We start from the raw sequence: 18,705 nt of genomic DNA on the forward strand, positions 1-18,705 counted from the left end.
CCTAGCAGTATAACTCACCAAAGTAAATAGACCACCTATTTATACTAAAATTCTGTTGAAGAAAGAGTAAAAAGGAATGGCAGAGTCAACAATAAAATACAGTGTCTGGAAAATAGTACTACTAAGAACTCCTAACATACTTACTGGGGGAAAAAAAAAAACCACTCCAGATACTTTCTATACACTCTTTAACCTTAAACAATGAAGAACTTAATAAACAGTTTAGTTGTTTATAGTATCTATATTTTTATTAATAATACAAAGTCAAACTTTAAAAGCTATACACAGAAAGCAACATATTCATGATTAGCTCCAGTATTTCTTCATACTAAATACATCAATAATGTTTACATTTATTTACTAATAAGGAATGCCAACTGTATCCATCACCATTTGAATAGCTTGCAAGGGATTGGTGACTTCTATGTTATCTTTTCTCAAAACCCAGTCTGGTTTAAGTCTGTTAAAAAAAAAAAAAAATGCATTAATAAAGTTTTTCCCTTAGAAGGGAACTCAATGTTCTGAACACAATGTGGTTACTCTTAAATACAACACTTCCCTTACAACCCTGTCAGAGAGGCAGGAGAACTTCATATTAGTACCTACCTGAAGTTCCATACTATGGCTTCTTTAAAGCTTATGCTACCTAATTCTAGCACCACCTTTTGGTCACTAATGAAACTCCCAAGGGCTTACTCTGTGAAACACTCTGGGTCTTTTCTGAATTCCTGTCACCACCCTCAGTTACATCAACATCCATGTGGCCCAAAAGCCAAGAGCCTGGTTGGTTTTTGCCATTTTCTTATGTTCTTCCACCACCAATTGTTTCTCACATGGTCGTCTACTAGACCTTGGCCTCTTTAGGAAGTGTATCACCATTGAAACCTCAATTGGAGACTTCCATTTTCCAACCATCAGTTGCCATCTGCTTCAATACAGTCACTGACTGAACTGCTCCAGCTGCTGAGATCCCTCCTCCATTTGACTTCAACACGTATCCATCACCCATCACAGTGCTACTCTCATTGTGCTCCCCAACTGGCTTAGCTGAGCCCGTATATTCCATTTGCAAATGCTACTAACTGTTTCTCTCTATCTAACTCATCTGGAAAATTATATTTGGGTTGCAAAATGAATAAAAAACAGCTGCTTTCTTCATTACTGTACAGATAAGTAGTTTTAAAGAAAAATTATACAAACAGGCAGACGTTTTATTTTATATCAATTGCAGACCTAAAAATTGACCTTTGAAACTGCCTAGTATACGTCTTTCTCTCTAAAATGACTATTCTAATCCTTTCCTTTTCTGGAACATCCCCTCCCTCCCCTCTAAGTTGCATCTCCACTGAGTTTATAACTTATTTGTGTTTTCCTCTAATTATGTCACAGGTTTCTCAGGCTTATCCAAAATAAAACTCATGATTCAATACTTCTTCCCACTCAATCCTGTCTTTTCTTCAACTGTTATTTAAATTTCCTATCCTTTAGCACTCAGCTTAAATACTACATACCAGAGATGATTTTCCAGGCATCCTCCTTCAACAGAAACTCTGCACTACAATCTATCTTAGCAGCTGTCACAATCTTTATTACTTTCTTCACAACTTTGCTTGTTCATTGTCACTGTCCTGAACTACATAGGTCTATGCTGCACAATAACCCCAAATTGGCACCTTGCAATGTCAGATGCAACTCTATGCCACCTCTACTCTCTGACAGCAACAGAGAAGTCTATCTGGTTAATCATGTAAACAAACATCCAGTTTAAAAAAAACTATACAGTAATATGCCTTAAACTAGTTAAACCACAATTATCTCTACATATCCATAGTAGGCTAAATAGTAGCCCCAAAATATTTATCCATGTCTCAGTCCCAGAATCTGTGGATGTCACCTTATTTGGAAAAAGAAATTTTACAGATATACTTAAAAGATCTTGAGATAAGATCCTGGATTGTCTGCAGTAGCCGTAAACCTAATAACATGTGTCCTTATCACAGACACAGGGAAGGAAGGAGAAAGGCGCATAAAGAGAGAAGCAGAGATTACAATTCTATATGCCCCAGTACCGGAGGCATGTGGCACGTAAGAGACAATGAAGCTGGGGGAGCCAGGAAGGACTGTACTGGAGAACCTCCAGAGATTAATTAATACTTTGATTTTGGACTTCTGGTCTTCAGAACTAAGACAGTAAGCTCTTGTTATTTAAAGTTACCAAGTTTGCGGTAATATGTCATAGCAGCTCACAAAAACTAATATAAAAAGCTAGGATTATGACTCAGAGGTTGATATTTTGGTCAAGAGGGATTCCTAACAGCTAAAAGTCTAGTTTGCTGTTAGTGAGGAAAATAAAAATGCTATAACAAAATTATAACAACCATTTTCTCTGTCTAATGCAAGAAGTTTGTTGAACAAATACTAATTAAAATACTAAATAACCAAAGTGACAATAGTATTATCTTATTATTTTCTGAGGTTGCCTCCTTTAAATATTACTGAATATTTTATTAAGACATTGTTTCTCCACTGTCAAAAACAATTAGCGTACGGTCAGTGGTCAGTACTGATAAACACTTACTAAATGAATCAGTGGTGAAACAAAATTATAGAGTGTGTTTAACTGCTTACCTTGAAACTATTCTGGCCCTTCCAGGTTTTTCTGCAACACAGGGAGTTCCTGTAGAAGGATTCTTCTTTTGTTTATACAATATTCTTTCAGTATTGACTTTATGTTTATGTGCTGTAAGTTTATAGAGACTATAAATACGGTCAACAACTCTGGACCCACTTTGTACATCCTAAAAAGAAAACATATATTTATTTAAAAAACAGTAAGAATTTCACTATAAATGCTACAAAAACGTACTACATTTTTGAGCATTTAACAATCCAGAGGAAAGTTCTTTAAATTTAGTAAGTAGATTCACTTAAATTATGAACTAATTTGAAAGGCAATTACAAAGACAAATATTCAAAAGTTGCACACTTTACAATGAATACAGAAAGGAAACATTATATACTCAAATATACCTACCCAGTATTCACATTCTAAGTCTTATGAATGTTACCTCTTCAAAGTTTCCAAAGTTACCCACTTAACTCTCACTGACAAAACCTCAGTGAAACAGAAGCTCTTGCCTTGTCCACTACATATCTCGCCTGCTAGCTTCTTTATTAGTCTCCCTACATCCATACATGCTCTCCCAAATTCGCTCTTCTATCAGCAGCCAGAAAGATGTTAAAACTTAAACTGGAAAATATCATTCTCTCCCTTAAAATTCTTTAGCCGTTTCTCATTGTTATCAAATATGGTTATCCTATGTTAACTGTGATATCTAGAGAGAATAACTGAGCAGTAAAAACCAAAGGAATGCTTGAAATATATTTATGGTTACAACAACATGACAGAGAAACATGTATCTGGTTTCTCACCTTGCTAGGATAATTTGTTATTTTCTCTAGAAATGGGAAACGGTTACTGTAAACAAATGGCTGTAAATCAATTAGTTTTCAGAATTCAGTTTCTTTAGTATCACAAAGAAACAAATGCACACATTTTACACATAGGTGCCTGTATACTTTCTCTCTCTCTCTCTCTTAAAATGATTTGATCAAGTGCAAGGAGGAGCTTTGAACACAAACAAAACCTTATTTTAGTGTGATAATTACTATGAGGAAAAGTATCAAAGTCACAGAACCCAAACCTCAAAGGAAACCAATTAATACTCACGGAGACTTGATTGTTTGTCTTCAACAAAACAGCCAACAAACAGCAAGTCTTGGTGAAAATGCTTCCCCCCTTGTCTGCAACTCTGTCCCCAGACTTTTCTCTGTATATCTGTAACAGCTCCAACAGTGTGTCTACACAGTTTTCTACATCATAAACTGCAGAAGTAGTTTTCTCATACTTGAAGAGAACAGAACAAAATTAAGTTAAAGTAAACACACACCTTTAGAAACAGCCCAAGCAGAAATAAAGCTGGCAGCTAATGTTTGGAGCATCTGCAGCAAGTACGAAGGCTGTGGGAAATTCCTCTTTATTACTGTCATTTCTGAATATATTTTATATACATATTTGCATCATAACCTTTTATATTCCTATCTACTTATAAAGTTCTACATAAAATGAATCAAATCTAAAATCTCTATAAAAGAATATCTTCAAGTGAATACAAGCAAATTTTTAAAGATCATTTTACTAAAAATCTCTCAAAAAAATTACAATAGATAACCATAGGATAATGATCTAGTTAGTTATTCTACTATATGCTTCTTGAGAATAAGATGATTTGCTTTAAAATAGAATAACTTTGATTCTAACTAGTCTAGGATATATTTTTAATGCCTCATTTATCTAATTGTAATGTTAGGTTATATCAAATCATATTACATGGTAACAATACTAAAACTAAGTTAAACATAACAGAATTAACAACTAACATTTTTATCATTATGTCTACACATCAAGTATTATATGTATATTGACTCACTTAATTTCACAAAAACATTTTGAGATGGGCCCGTAAGTTTATTAATTTTATAGTTGATGAAAGTAACAACCGGCAGAGCTGGAATTTAAATCCAGCTAGTTTGGCATCAGACTCTACTCTTAACCACTACCCCTCCATATAAAAATATTAGGTAAATATCTAAGTTGTGGTTTAGGAGGTAGGTAGGGAAGGTAAATTTTTCATCTTAATAGTTTTGATTGTGTGCAACTTCTATAATTATTATTATTCCCTCTATAACAAAGGACTAATATGAACTTTAGATAATTATTACAATTAAATCAAATAATGCATGTAAATAGCATATAGTAAGCACTTATAAGTCACTGCTATAACATGAATGCAGAAGAAATGAAACCTTACACAAATTAGCAATTCGATCCACAGTCATTTTAATATATTAAACATTTTCCCCCATTAAGACTCCTGTACATAAATGAATTTTAAATTATAGGTCCAAATTATAGTGATGAACAAGCACAAATTTATTTATAGGATCATGTTTCTTAAACAATGAATATTTGATTATTAAAAAAAAAAAATTACCTTAGCCACATTAAGCAAGACTTGTACAGCATATCTGATGACTTCCATGCAGGGAATACTACGATTGCAACTTCGGATCAAAACAAATATTTTAGAAATTGCTCCACTCTCAGCCATGTTCTCACAACATAGTGGAGATAATCTAGTGACTACCTCTGAAGGGGGAAAAAACAATTAAATTCACAGCAACAAATGAAGCTTTAACTCATCCTGTATCATTGCAATATTCTTTAAATATCGAAGGTGAAAATGCATTCCTAATGTTAAACAAAAACAGTTAGAACAAACTAACCTAGATGCTTTAAAGCCTCCAGAATGGCAGAAAGGTGCTTATATGTCAGAAGATAATGAAGAGCAAGTGCAGTTCTTTTGTACAGCTTGTTTTCTTCTCGAATCTCCTTATTAACAAGTTGAAGACTTAGCCGTATAGCTCTGATTTTTGTACAGTCATTTTTCTTTCTCCAAATGTAGCCTCTCCATAATGCCTTAATAGAATAATTAAGGATTATAGACACTCATGTTTTGAACTTATTTTTGCATCTATTTCTACAATATAAATATTTTCAGTAAATTTATATGACATGACCAGATATGTTTCAACTAAAACTTCAATACTAAAACCACAGAAATTTCACTTACCTGAATTTTACTGATTCCACTATTAAATCTTGCTTGTCTTTTCCGAAGAAGAAAGCGGCGTGCTGCTTTCTGTATTACTGAAGCAGCCCTATTTTGCTGGTTCAGACACTCTTGCATCTCACATTTACTTTTTATGGTGTTACGAAATTGCTCAATGAACTTCTTTTGTTGTAATTTTGCTCGAAACCATCTCTGTTTAAAACAGGATTTCATTTCCATTTTTACTTCAGGTTTTTTTAAAATACACACTTACATATAAAAATGAAAGAACTAGATTATCAAAATATTTTTTAACCTTCCCCAGTGGCACCTCTTACCCGCTTCACTTAGTTCCTGCTCTTGGAAGGTGCAAACCCTCCCGTCCACATTGGATGTGTGTGCATGTGTGCGGTGTGTACTCAACTCTCTACAACATGGCCTTTATTTTACCTTTATATATATTCTGTTAAATTGTGCATCATTCTGGAATTTGTTTTTTCCCTCAATAGTTTTGACATTTTAAAATATTTTGTATTAATGTATATAAATAAGATTCTTTCCCTAGAATAAAAGTCCTAAAGTCATAATAAAAAAGAAGAAGAAAAATGGGCAAAGGATTAACATAAAAAAGTATAAAATACACAGATAAGAATCTGAATTAACTAATATAAAAAAATTAGAATTGCTAGCAATCAAATAAATAAAATAAAAATGGGATCTCATTTCCCATTTGTCAGAATGGCAAAAATCAGACGCCTTTACAATGCATTATGGTGGCGAGATCATTGAGAAAGCAGAACCCTCACACTTAACTAGAAGAAGTGTAAATGAGAACAATTCACACATCTATTTTTGTGACATAAAGTATCAACCTATTTCGGATCCTCAAATCACCCTAGCAGCTATATGCTGAAAATCTAAATATATGACCTTAGCATAAAGTATCCAGAAAGTGTTTATTACATACCAAAAGATTTTTAACAGAAAATTTATATCTTAATGTTTTACTGCAGAGAAGCTAACCTGAATACAGATGACTGAATTAATCTGCTTCTTAGCATTCTTCCTAGCCACATGAAGCTTATACGCTCTTTGAATTTTAAGAGCAGACAGGTGATAATATGCAGCAGCAGTAAAGTGAAGAATTCGAATTTTGGCTCTCTGTTCTAAAATCTAAAGGGAAAAAAGTTCCATATTAATCATCAAGTATTTGATTCCTAACACAATGTTCAATAACTACAATATCAAGTTCTATAAACTAACAAAATAAATGGGTAATTATTCCCACTTTAATTTAATGTGATCACAATATTTTATTATACAATATTTCTAATAGCACAAACTGTAGCTTAAGATATAGAAGCAAAATTATATTTTGAGCACATTACTAAAATATAGCATTCAATTTAACTAAACTGCCCAGTACCTACTAGTTAAATCTTTGTAATGCATTTATTATGAGAGAAGAGTATCAACATTGAACTCAAAAAAGTTACGGTTTTCCAAGATGAATTGTTAGAGATGGTAACATACATCAGACAAAATCACAGGAATTAATCTCTTCAGTATTGGATACTGTAGCATGAGTCCAGTGTACCACTGTTCTAGATATGCATGCGACAGTGACCTCTGGGCTTTTGTCCTCTAATTTACATCTAATGAACATAACATTAAACATTACTCTCCTTTCATTTCAAATTTATATTATCTTGTCTGTTCCAGTATTTCACATATTGGAAGCCCAAATGCAATGAGTTTCCTAAACAAAATTCTGATGTGCCAAAATGTGGAACTATCACGGGACAGCAGCTACACCTCCAAGAGCTGCTGGAGGGAAGCAAAAGGCTACTTGGGAAGATGAACCTCCTGCACACCCAGCGTCTTTGCTTCACATTCCGTTCGGTTCTTTCATTCAGAGTTATTACTCAAAGGAAGGTCTGTTTTACATCCGTGGCAGTGACCATTTGTGGAAAACAGTAGGGTCACACAACAAAAGCTGAATGAATTCAAATGAATGATTGTATTCGTTCTGAAATTACTCTACAAAATCCAAAATTTCTTAACATCACTTAACATAAAAATACTTTCATTTCATAGGACTGTGATAGTCTACTTAAAAACATATACTATTTTTTCTTACTAGCCAGCTGTATACTAGTATTTGTTGGATAACTGCAGATTTTTAAAATTTAAAACATTTTATCCACTTCCTAATCATCCTGGCTCTTACATGTTTTTGTGTGGTTAAGAAAACATATCTTTGCCAAAGAAACACCTGCAGCCCCTAAAATGTGCCTAGATCAAACACACAGCTTGATGTCTCTATAAGGAAAATTTTGCAAGAAACATTAGTAAACAGAAATAGTACTTTCAACCTATGAGAGCAATGGTACAGAACCTATGGCATGTGTGCTGCAGCCAGGTCTGTTATCACTGAAAACTCTAGAAGGTTCACCATCACCGTGTTACAGGTTCTTGAATTTCTCGATGTAAAATGGAATGGTATAACTACAATGGGTAGTTTGAGAATGTAATAATGAGGCTGAGGATCACAAGTTTGAGCCCAGTCTTGGAAATTTAGTGACTTAGCAAGATCCTGTCTCAAAATTTAAATCAATCAATCAATGAACCAATCAATAAAAATTTTAAAGAAGGGCTGAAGGTGTAGCACAGTGTGAAAGCCATATGTTTTATACCCACTACTGCAAAAAAAGAAAAAAAAAAAAAAGGCATAAATCCATATAGGCCTATGACTGAAAAGGAAGTACAAGCCAGGATCAACAGATGCCTAGTGTTCTTTCCCTCCTGACTTCTTGATACTTTTTATTGAGAGAAGAAAAAAGACTAACATTGTTATAGTTTATTTAAGCTAGGTTTATAAACCCCCACCAAATAGCAGAATGATCTAGGACAAGTCACTTACTACTTTAAACAGTTTCCCTACTTTAAAAATGAGTCTGATAATAGTAACTACTTCATAAGGGTAAGTAAACTAAGAGAATCAAATTAGTAAATATACAAGCCCTTATCCGATCCCTGGAATACACTGTGTCAGTAATAAGAGTAATAATAATTGTGATTATATACCAATAGAGATAGTGAATGTTACATGAACAGTAGAATACTGTATTTTAATTTTGATTTATTTAATAAAAGAAACAATTAGGTAGTATAGTTATTCTAAAACTTGGGGGTTAAAAATTTTTAATACTACGATTATGGCTTAAAAGAGTATGCTATTAAGTATCTGACCTATATTCGACAAAATATGCCACTTTATTTTGATTTTCTCCAGACTGTTCATTTTCAGTGATGTTACTTCAAATTTGGGTTTGATTAGTATTCTATAAATACATAAAATTTTATAAACACATACAGATATAACACAAAAATCCTAGCAAATTTTATTTTTATAGATAAATGCAGTTTTAATTCACTGCAATTGGTGTGTGTAACACAAATGTAAAGATGAGTTTTAAAACATTCCTTTTATGTTCTATTTCATAAAGTAAATCAATAAAAATTAACTGATTTTTATTTAAACCTACTTTTGTCATTAGGAAGTACTCATGAGCTATTCTTGCTGAAAGTATAGCTCTCCATTTTCTTTGAATGACAACTGTTGATGCTCTCATTTTCAAAAATCTAAAAAACAGAATTGGAAAACAACTTCAAATTACTTTAACCTACTCAATAAGCACTTATTGCGCCCCGTTTAAATACTGAAGAGAATGTAAACACAGGGAATCAAAAACAGATGTAAGTGGAAAAATGTAACTCAGACTTAAGTTCTAGCACACAGACACACATAGACAAAGGAAAAAAGTTTTGCAACTGGCAGTATTTCATTAAGTAACAATTTGGATCTAAAATTCCAATTTGGTCAAGGAATCTGTTAAAACAGATCAAAAAGTATGATTATTCAGAACTAGACAAAAACCTAAATAGAGGGGATGGTAGAAATAACAGTAAAGAATAAAGTCTCAGTGAATCTTCAATCAGAAGCAGTCAAGAAGAAGGCTTGGGAAGTGACAAGTAGCATTAAATGAAAATGGTCACTTACTTAAGAAAGACAGGCTCTTTATCTATTCTTGAAATTCCAGAAAAAGTAGACATTAGCTTATCTTACTGCTATATTTCTCTGAAAATAAGGCTGAACACCAATGAGAAAAATTCATCATTGTGCACAAGAAAATCAGATACTAGTTCTTAGCGCTGAGGTGTCTGTTAAATGCTGCTTCTGCCTGTGGAGTCCATCTAGGAGCTTTCTAACTGGTGAGCTCTGCAATAATGACTTTAAAGCAATCACTGATGCAATAACTGATCAATTCCAGTCTGCAATGAAAAATTCCTATACTGTAAATTTTTTTTTCAAGTGTGGAAACAGCTTGTATAAATGTATATGAAAGATATCAACTAGGAAGAGGAAAACGTACTTTGAATAGACAGGTTGGTGATTTGGGTATATATCATTAAGGATAAAGACTCTACAGAAAAATACAAAGTAACAAAAAAAGGAAAAAAATTGCTAGCGGATAAGTCAGCAAAGAAAATGGACCAAAGTACTAACATGAAAACCAAGACCTAACTAGGTTATTCCCTCTCCACCCCTGTACCTTATTCTCATCCTTACCAATTGGATTTAAATATTCTTACTAAATTATATGATCAAGGCATTGCTCTACATCAAAAAAATCAAGACAGCCCAAGAGACATATTTTGTTTCATTAATGGATAAAACACCAATAAAGCATATAAATCAAGCATAACAAATATTTACAGGAAAAATAAGCATCGTTACTTTATATTAGTGTCCGGCTACTACACACATATACTCTCATGTTCTCATACTATGCCACAGAGCTGCATTACCGTGTTCTCTCCAGCTTGGCACGGAAGCAACTCTGAATAATTTTCACAGCTTTTAACACAGCTAGATATTGTTTGCGTGCTCTCCAACACCGATACCAGGCTTGAATCTTGCAGGCAGCTTTCACTCGACATAAATATTTCTTAGCTTTGTATCTTCTCCACACACCCTATTAAACACAACAATACACAATGTTTGTCTATTTTTTGCAAATCTGAAGCTACTATTAAAGATTGTTAATATGAGATTAATGAAGACAAAGATCAACTGCAGAAATAAAATTATATCCTGACTATCATACTCCGGCACACAGCCCTCTGAGAACAGTGGTGTTAGTACAATGACCTCCTACTAAGTGCTTTATCTCTTATACACACTGTGGCTGGCTGCTAGGCCAGTCTAACGTAACCATAACCAGTATTTTTAAATTGTAAGATACGTATAATGTGTGAAAAGTTGGATTTATATTTACTGTTATCACCTTAATTCATTTGGAAGAAGAGAAAAAAAGAATACATCTGTTTCCTGGAAAGAAAACAGACCCTTCCTACTCCTTGTACACTCTAGGTTTGGTGTCCAACCTAGAGGAGAAACCTAAGGACTATCAGACTTTCTTGTATCTGAATAAAAGTTTAGGTGATAGCTACAAATTATGAAACTAAGCACTGAAACCTACTAACCTTACAATAACATAAGTAAATCCCAGAGAAATTAAGTGACTTGTTGCTATCAGAGGTAACTGGCAGAGCTAACTTATTTAATATTTATAAGTATCTTGTGAAATAATTAAGGTCTCTATTATTAATCATAATTACTACTAGGATGAAAATTTGTTTTCATGTAAATAAACCTGAATACCAATCCATATATAAATGTATTCAGTTATTTAAAAATTCTACTGCCTGAACTGTACCCATACCAATTAAATCAGAATGTGTACAGGTGGGAGCTGATTGTCAGTATTTTAAAGATTTCAGGTGATTACAATGTGCACTAAGATTACTAGTGTAGGCTAAAAACTAGATGTATAAAATATAAATTAATAATTCAATTCCAAAAGAAAAAATAATTGACTTTTCTTAAGATTATTCTTTTGGCTTTTCTGACATTTCTGTTGAATATAATCCTAACTAATACATCCAATTAACACCTTTCAATTCTGAATTTTCTTGGTAACATTTGAAACTTGAGCATTCCTTTCTTTCTCAATCTGTGACTTCTTGACACCATAATCTCACAGTTTTCTTCTTTCCTTGTTAGTTCCATGTGTTAGCACCCTCTTTCAGTGCCCCTGAATGTACATTCCATTCCTGAGCTCACAACCCACCGTCCTTCCTTCACTCATCCCATACATTCTTCTGAGATGATCCCTTCACAGTGACACCTAGGTGATTAAACATCTGCAAGACCGAACTTCCCACTACTCAAACAGCAAAATTCGAGAGAATCTTCTTAGGGAAATGGTTACACCAAAAATCTGACCTGAAAAATCCTGTATGGGCCAAGAGTGAGTCATGTGGAATCTCGCCTTGGACCAAAAGGGATGAGGCTTTAGTTTAAGCACTGATCACCCATAATATACAGTGCTTGTATTAGTGTTAAAACATTAATCATTGTGCTTCTTTTTTTGTGCTTTATTAGTGTAAAATACCATAATGACGGCTCCACAGAAAGTGATACCAGCAATAAAGCTAAAAGGAAAACTGAGAAGCAGGACATATTTAAAGAAAGAAATCACAGCAAAATTTGTTCAGGTCCTAGAAAAAAATGTATTTATAAATGTAATTTTTCACCCGAAAACCAATTATTTGGTTTACCATTATTCTTATGGGAAAAAAATATGTTCATTTCTCAAAATTTCAGTATTCAAATATGAATTTGGAACAAACTGAGTTCGACAACCAATGTATCACTGTATTTCCACAATGCCAATGATAAGTGTATCCCAATAATGTACAAATCAAATTCTAAAAGCTCTGCTATTCTTCTGAACTCCAGATAAACACAGTCAACTGCCTTATTAGATATTTCAACTAGGTATCTGCAAGTTACTGCACACTTCATGTACTCCAAACAGAACTCATCAAGAATTTCAAAACCTGGTCAGGCCTTTGTTTCCTATGTCAGTGAATGTCACCATCTGCTTGTTCCTTGTTCATGCTCTACATGATGTCCATCCTATTCTAATCAAACTAATAATTAGGGACCTCATTTTTAACCTCATTTTACTAACCTATACCGAACACTTTCACCTGACCTTCTGCCAAACGTCTGATTTCCCAGCTTCTAAACTCTTACTCCCTCCCTTTCCAGTCCATCACCGATATTTCATTCGGAATGAAACTGTGATTCTGACCATCTCCTGATCAAGCTTCTCTATAACTTCTCTCAGTCTAGAAGACAAAGATTAAACTTTACTCCACATCTTACAAACTAGCTATAATTTTACTCTTTCTCATGACCAATAATCTTGTTAACTCTTTTTCCTATTCTCTAGTTTATTTTTCCATGTTATTGCCCCAACTGAAAAATTTCTTCTATGCAATTTACTTGGTTATGTCCAATTCACGCTTTAACCTAACTTTGCAATTTATATGTCATTCTAGGAAGCCTTCTCTGATGATAGTGACTAGTTGAGATTCCCGTTTCTGGTAATAATTTTCCTTATTTAGTTTGAGACCAGCAACTATGTATCTTACTCACTGCCTGTTCCTAACACCTAGTACTGTATTTGGCAGATCATCAACAGACATTTGTGGAATAAAAGCACTATTTCTAAGCTTAACAGCAGCCTAGCAAGATACCAGCATATCACAGCTATAGTCAAAGCGCAGATCACTGAAGGTAGAACTTAATAGTTAAACTTTAAATACCTGAATTTAATACTTAAACTTTAAATACTTGAAGTACGGAGATTCGATCTCTGAATTTGTTTTTTTGTGTACAAAAAGTTAACTTTTCTCAGTTATCTCATATTGCAAATTAGAGATAATATTCTACATTCCTCATGCATTAAAGAACAGATTAAACAAATTAACATAAAGTGCTTTAGAAGCCCAAATTATTCCACATTCAACGAAGTATGTCTAATTTAAATAGCTCTGGTCAGCAGATTAGAAGAACGAATTTTTACCTAAATTATGTTAAATTATACTTAAGCTCAGCTTATATATTTAAATAGTAACTGTCAAATAGAGTGTCTTAAAGTTCTTCATGGAGTGCGATAATTAATTCCTACTGAAATGCACTAAGCATAAGGTGACCGTAGCCAGAACAATCCTAGTTCGGTACTGTCTAGGATCTGGGATCTAAATTTTATTGGTGTCTTTTTTACCCAAAACGTTTCATTTAGTAGAAAATAAAATGATCACTTAAAGTAAGTATAACTCTTTGTGACTTGCTTACACTCACTTTATAAATCCAACAAATACTGGTTAAAGGCTGAAACTTTTATATTTAAATTAAATATATAAATACCTGAATTTTTATAGCACTACTTTTAGCTTGCTGAAACTTCCGTTTCTGTATAAACCCTTTCGTTGCAGCTTGAATAAGAATAGCACTACTTCTGATTTGTAAATAAAATTGTCTTTGATGTTTTGTAGACAGAAAAGCTCTGTAGCGATTTTGTAAAACCACTGCTGCCTTCCTGTACTGTAAAAACTGTTTTCTGGTTTGCCATGTCCTGAAGTAATGCTGTAGAGTGACAGCAGCTCTTCTCTGCTGAATAAATCTTCTTCGATGCACAACCATCTGAAGGAAAGACTGAATTCGTAGGGCAGCACACTCCTGTGTGCCCAGTTCTCTTGTGATCATTTCACCAAAAGCTTTTTGAACTGCTGGTGCAGCCCCACTCTGAGAATGGAGCTCTGCTTCCTGTGAATGGGCAGACAGAGAAGTGTTACCCCACCGTTGACCCATAACGTGCCCATCCCAAAGAGCTTCATACTGAGTTTTAGCTCTGTACAACCAAACACAGATTCATTAACAATGGTGGCCAACTTTACCTTCTTTAAATTTTGTCTAGAAACTAACTTTCATGCCTAAAGGCAGTTTAAATAGTTCACATAAATTTCTGAACTGCAAACTTTTTTACTTTGACTCTGACGTATGATGCATAATTCCGTAAAATAAAAGTCAGTTTTCTTTGCATGATAAGCAACTTGACCTTGTGCAATGCATAGAATGACTAAAATAGTGTGGCAGCCAGTTGCATCTACTGGATATCACCTCTTACCTGAAAGCCTCTGTGAGAAGACTGCATACAAATAACTGCTTGGGTGCTGGTGGCAGTTAATGCTCTGCATCTTCTTTGAACAGAAATTACTCTTGCTCTAAAGTGGAGGTAATCTCTCCTTGTTTTAAAGCCTTTAAAATGTTTCTGAATAATAACGGCTGCCTCATGCTGTTTCTGAATTTTCCTTGTGTCTACGTCCTGAAAAGTTGTCTGAATACAAGTTTCTTCTTTCTTACAGGCTTTGTGTTGAGGGGCTCTCTGTTTCTTTTTATTTGCTCTGTATTTTTCTTGTATTACTTTTGTAGCCCACTGAAGCTTTTTGTAGAAACAATACTGCCTATACATTCTATATGTTCTTTGTATTATGATCGCAGCTCTGTGTTTTTCCCTTAAAACCTGTCTTGCTTTCATTCCTTTATATGTAGCTTGAATGATGACAGCAGAATCCCACCGTCTGATCAAATTTTCTCTTTGCAGTTTTGCTGCTCTGTATTTTCGATAATGTTGCTGGATCAGAATTGCGGCACATTTCCAAGTCCGAAATGTAACGTAGTTTCTGTGCATTCTGAAAGTAGCCTGGATCAAAGTAGCGGCCCTACGCATTTTTTGCAAGTTTTTCCTTACCACCCATCCTCTGTGTGAGGACTGGATTTTAATAACTGCCTTTCGTAACTGAAGGAATTGTTGTACGTGATGCTTTGCACGATATTTTCTCTGAGTCCAAAGAACTGTTTTCTTAAGCGAGAGGAACTTCCTTCTCACCATTAGAGTTCTAAATTGCTTCTGAATAAGGATGGCCGCTAAATGCATAGCTTTTAAATGTTTCCTCGCTCTCATTCCCCTAAAAGCAGACTGGATGCATATTGCAGAATGCCTCAACTTGGTGTACCGTTGAAGCTGTATGTTTCTTTCCTTCACTGCTCTGTATCTTTGCTGCATTGTTTTTGTCACTTTCTTTAGCTTATTAAAATATGTTTGCTGTCTGTATCTTCTATAGTATGACTGAATGAGTGTTGCTGAGACTTGCATCTTTCTTACAGCCTGTCTAACTCTTGCTCCTCTAAAACTTGCCTGAAGAGTATTAACGGCCTTCAGAATTGTCAGGTACTTCTCACGTTGAATTTTACCTTGATGATATGCTCTGAACTGCCTTTGGATTACAACAGCTGCTCTTCTCATCGCATGGTATCTTACTCTTGATTGATGCATTTTAAACATGGCTTTAATACAAGTGGCTGCCCTGTGTAAGTGTTGAATATATCTTCTTACCCTAATACCTCTATAAACAGCTTGGATTTTAATTGCTGCATTCTTTAAATTAAGATACTGCTTATGTTGATGGTTTGCATTTTTAACACCTCGATACCACCTCTGAATTACAATAGCTGAAGCTCTATGGGCTGCATATTTCTTTTGGGTTTTATAAGCTCTATATTTGGACTGTATGGTGACTGCTGCTTTGTTGAAATTCTTTATTCCTTTCCTCACTTTCATACCGCGGTAGGCAGACTGTAAAGTTACTACGGCGGCTTTCTTCTTCAAATATAAATGACGTTCTTCTCTTCCTACACTGTAAGCTCTGTAATACTTTTGAATGAGAAGTACAGCACTTTTCATGATTTTCCATTTCTTCTGCTGCACATGCATTCTATAGTATGACTGTATGATAACAGCACAGTTGCGCTGCTTCTGAATCTGTCTCCTCAGGGATTTTCCTTTCCACGTGGACTGAAGCATCATGACTGCATGACGTAGTTTAACGTACTCCATTCGTTGCTTCCTGCCTGCAGTCAGCGCTCTCAGGTGTTGCTGAATGACTACTGCTGCTGTTTTTAACAATCTGAATTGTTTCTGGGCCTTAACCATTCTAAAAACCGACTGAATTTTGATTGCAGCCTGATGTTCCTTTCGCATCTGCTTCCGGACTTTCCAGCCACGATAGGCAGACTGCAGGGAAATCACAGCTGCCCTTGTCTTTAGAAAATCTCTTCTCATATCATAAACAATCATGTGTGCCCTGTACCATCTCTGAATCTTTACAGTAGACTGAAGTATAGCTTGGTATTTCATCCTTTGACTGTAGCCTCTAAAAGCAGTTTGAATTTTAAGAGCCGCTCTGGATTGCTGTTTGATTATCTGGCGGACTTTGTATCCTCTGAAACCTGCTTGCAAGCAGGTCGCTGCTCTTTTGACGTGCAGGAACTTCTTCCTCTGGTTGAATTGTGCTTTGTATGCGCGATAGTAACTCTGAATGACGACAACTGCTTTATACGTTTTCAGGTAGTGCTGCCGCATCTTTCTCATTCTGAAATAAGACTGTAGTGAAACAGCAGCTTCTCTTTGTAACCTCATCTGCTTTCGGACCAGGTGTCCTCTAAAAGCAGCCTGCAGTGTAATGCAAGATTCACGCATCTGCATATACTCTTCTCTCTTTCGTGCAGCCATCTTCTGAGAACGGTACCACTGCTGGATAAACAGTGCAGCTTCTCTTAAGTGTAAATATTGTCTACGTGCTTGTTTCATCCTGACAACTGACTGAAATTTTATTGTAGCGCTTTTTAGGCTCAGAAATTTCTTCCTGGAAATATAAGCACGATAATATGACTGAATCTTTATAACAGATGTGACGATATGAAGAAACATTTTCCTGGCCCGCACCCTTCTATATGCAGACTGTAGAACAATGACAGCAGACCGTGTTTTCTGATAAGATGCTAGAACTTTCCTGGCTGAAACGTAAGCTCGGAAACGAGTCTGAATTACAATGGCTGCTTTTTTCATCTTCGTATATTTCTGTAATTGTTGATGTTTTCTTAAGTGTGCTTGTAATTTGATAACACTCTTCTTAAGGTTTAAAAATCGAAATTTGTCCTGTCTCATTCTCCAGTATGACTGCAAAACACAAGCAGCTCTAATCTGTGTTTGTAAATTACGAGCTTTCATCCTCCTGAAAGCAGCCTGCAGTAGAATGGCTGCAGCTCGTTTCTGTAAATAGTTGGTTCGCTCAGTCTTTCCTTTCAGATATGCTCTGTAGTACTTCTGGATAGTCAAGACAGACTCTCTTTTCCTTTTGTATGATTTCTGGATTTGAAAGCACCGGAATCTTCTCTGAATGACAACAATACATGATCTAATGTAAATATATTTCTGTAGTTCTTTGTGCATCCTATACCATGACTGTATGACAACAGCAGACTTTTCTCTAGCTTGTTTTCTGAAATGCCATTCTCTAAAAGCTCTTTGTAGGATGACTGCAGCTTTTACTTGTAATTGCATTTTACGTTGCTTCCATCTTCTGAACCTAGACTGGATTATAAGTGCTGATGATTTTAGCTTTTTATATCTTTCTTGATCTTGTCTTTTTCTTAAATAAGCCCGCCAATGCCTCTGAATTGTAACTGTGGCCCAAAGACACCTTTTGTAAGACGTAACAGCAATTATCATTCTTATCCTAGATTGCAAGATGACTGAATAATATCTCAATTTCAGAAATCTTTCTCTAGCAGAGTGTCTTCTCCAATATCTCTGAGGAAAGGAAAAAAGGACAAATAAGATACACACAGTTTTCTATACTCAACACTTTGGAAAATATACAGTTTTCTAATATTGTTTTCTTTAAAGCTCTTTAAATTTTAAAAGCCAATGTATTTTTGCTAGACATTTTGTTAGAGTTATTTTTACATTAACACAGCCGTAGCCTATTCAGAAATCCATCACAATCCTAATTATATTTACACTGCATGTATATCATAGTCATACAAAATACAAGCAAATTCATGTACTATCAGGAGCAAAAGAATCAAAAGAAAAATACAGTAACAGTCTTGGTTAGCTGTTAATTCTAAGTACCTTCCTATGAGTTTCTGGATCTTACCCGGTCTCCTTATTTCATGGACCCTTTACTACAGGCACCCTTTACTATCACA

At 34.7% G+C, this 18,705-nt stretch overlaps 1 protein-coding gene across 1 annotated transcript in view; it reads right to left on the reverse strand.

The window, feature by feature from the left end:
* Nucleotides 1-221: 221 nt before the first annotated feature.
* The window catches only part of Aspm (asp (abnormal spindle) homolog, microcephaly associated (Drosophila)), a 54,794-nt gene continuing 36,310 nt past the window's right edge, over nt 222-18,705 (reverse strand). Inside the window, exons 18-28 of the mRNA XM_013521877.1 lie at nt 14,780-18,304; nt 14,020-14,418; nt 10,545-10,711; nt 9,221-9,317; nt 6,696-6,845; nt 5,694-5,885; nt 5,347-5,539; nt 5,055-5,209; nt 3,731-3,907; nt 2,629-2,798; nt 222-460 (exon numbers count right to left, since the gene is read on the reverse strand). Coding sequence (XP_013377331.1) covers nt 361-460; nt 2,629-2,798; nt 3,731-3,907; nt 5,055-5,209; nt 5,347-5,539; nt 5,694-5,885; nt 6,696-6,845; nt 9,221-9,317; nt 10,545-10,711; nt 14,020-14,418; nt 14,780-18,304 — 5,325 coding nt within the window. The 3' untranslated portion in view covers nt 222-360. The remainder of the gene's footprint in view (nt 461-2,628; nt 2,799-3,730; nt 3,908-5,054; nt 5,210-5,346; nt 5,540-5,693; nt 5,886-6,695; nt 6,846-9,220; nt 9,318-10,544; nt 10,712-14,019; nt 14,419-14,779; nt 18,305-18,705) is intronic.

Source organism: Chinchilla lanigera, unplaced genomic scaffold, assembly GCF_000276665.1.
Source record: "Chinchilla lanigera isolate Chin_1 unplaced genomic scaffold, ChiLan1.0 scaffold00005, whole genome shotgun sequence".
Classification (NCBI taxonomy): domain Eukaryota; kingdom Metazoa; phylum Chordata; class Mammalia; order Rodentia; family Chinchillidae; genus Chinchilla; species Chinchilla lanigera.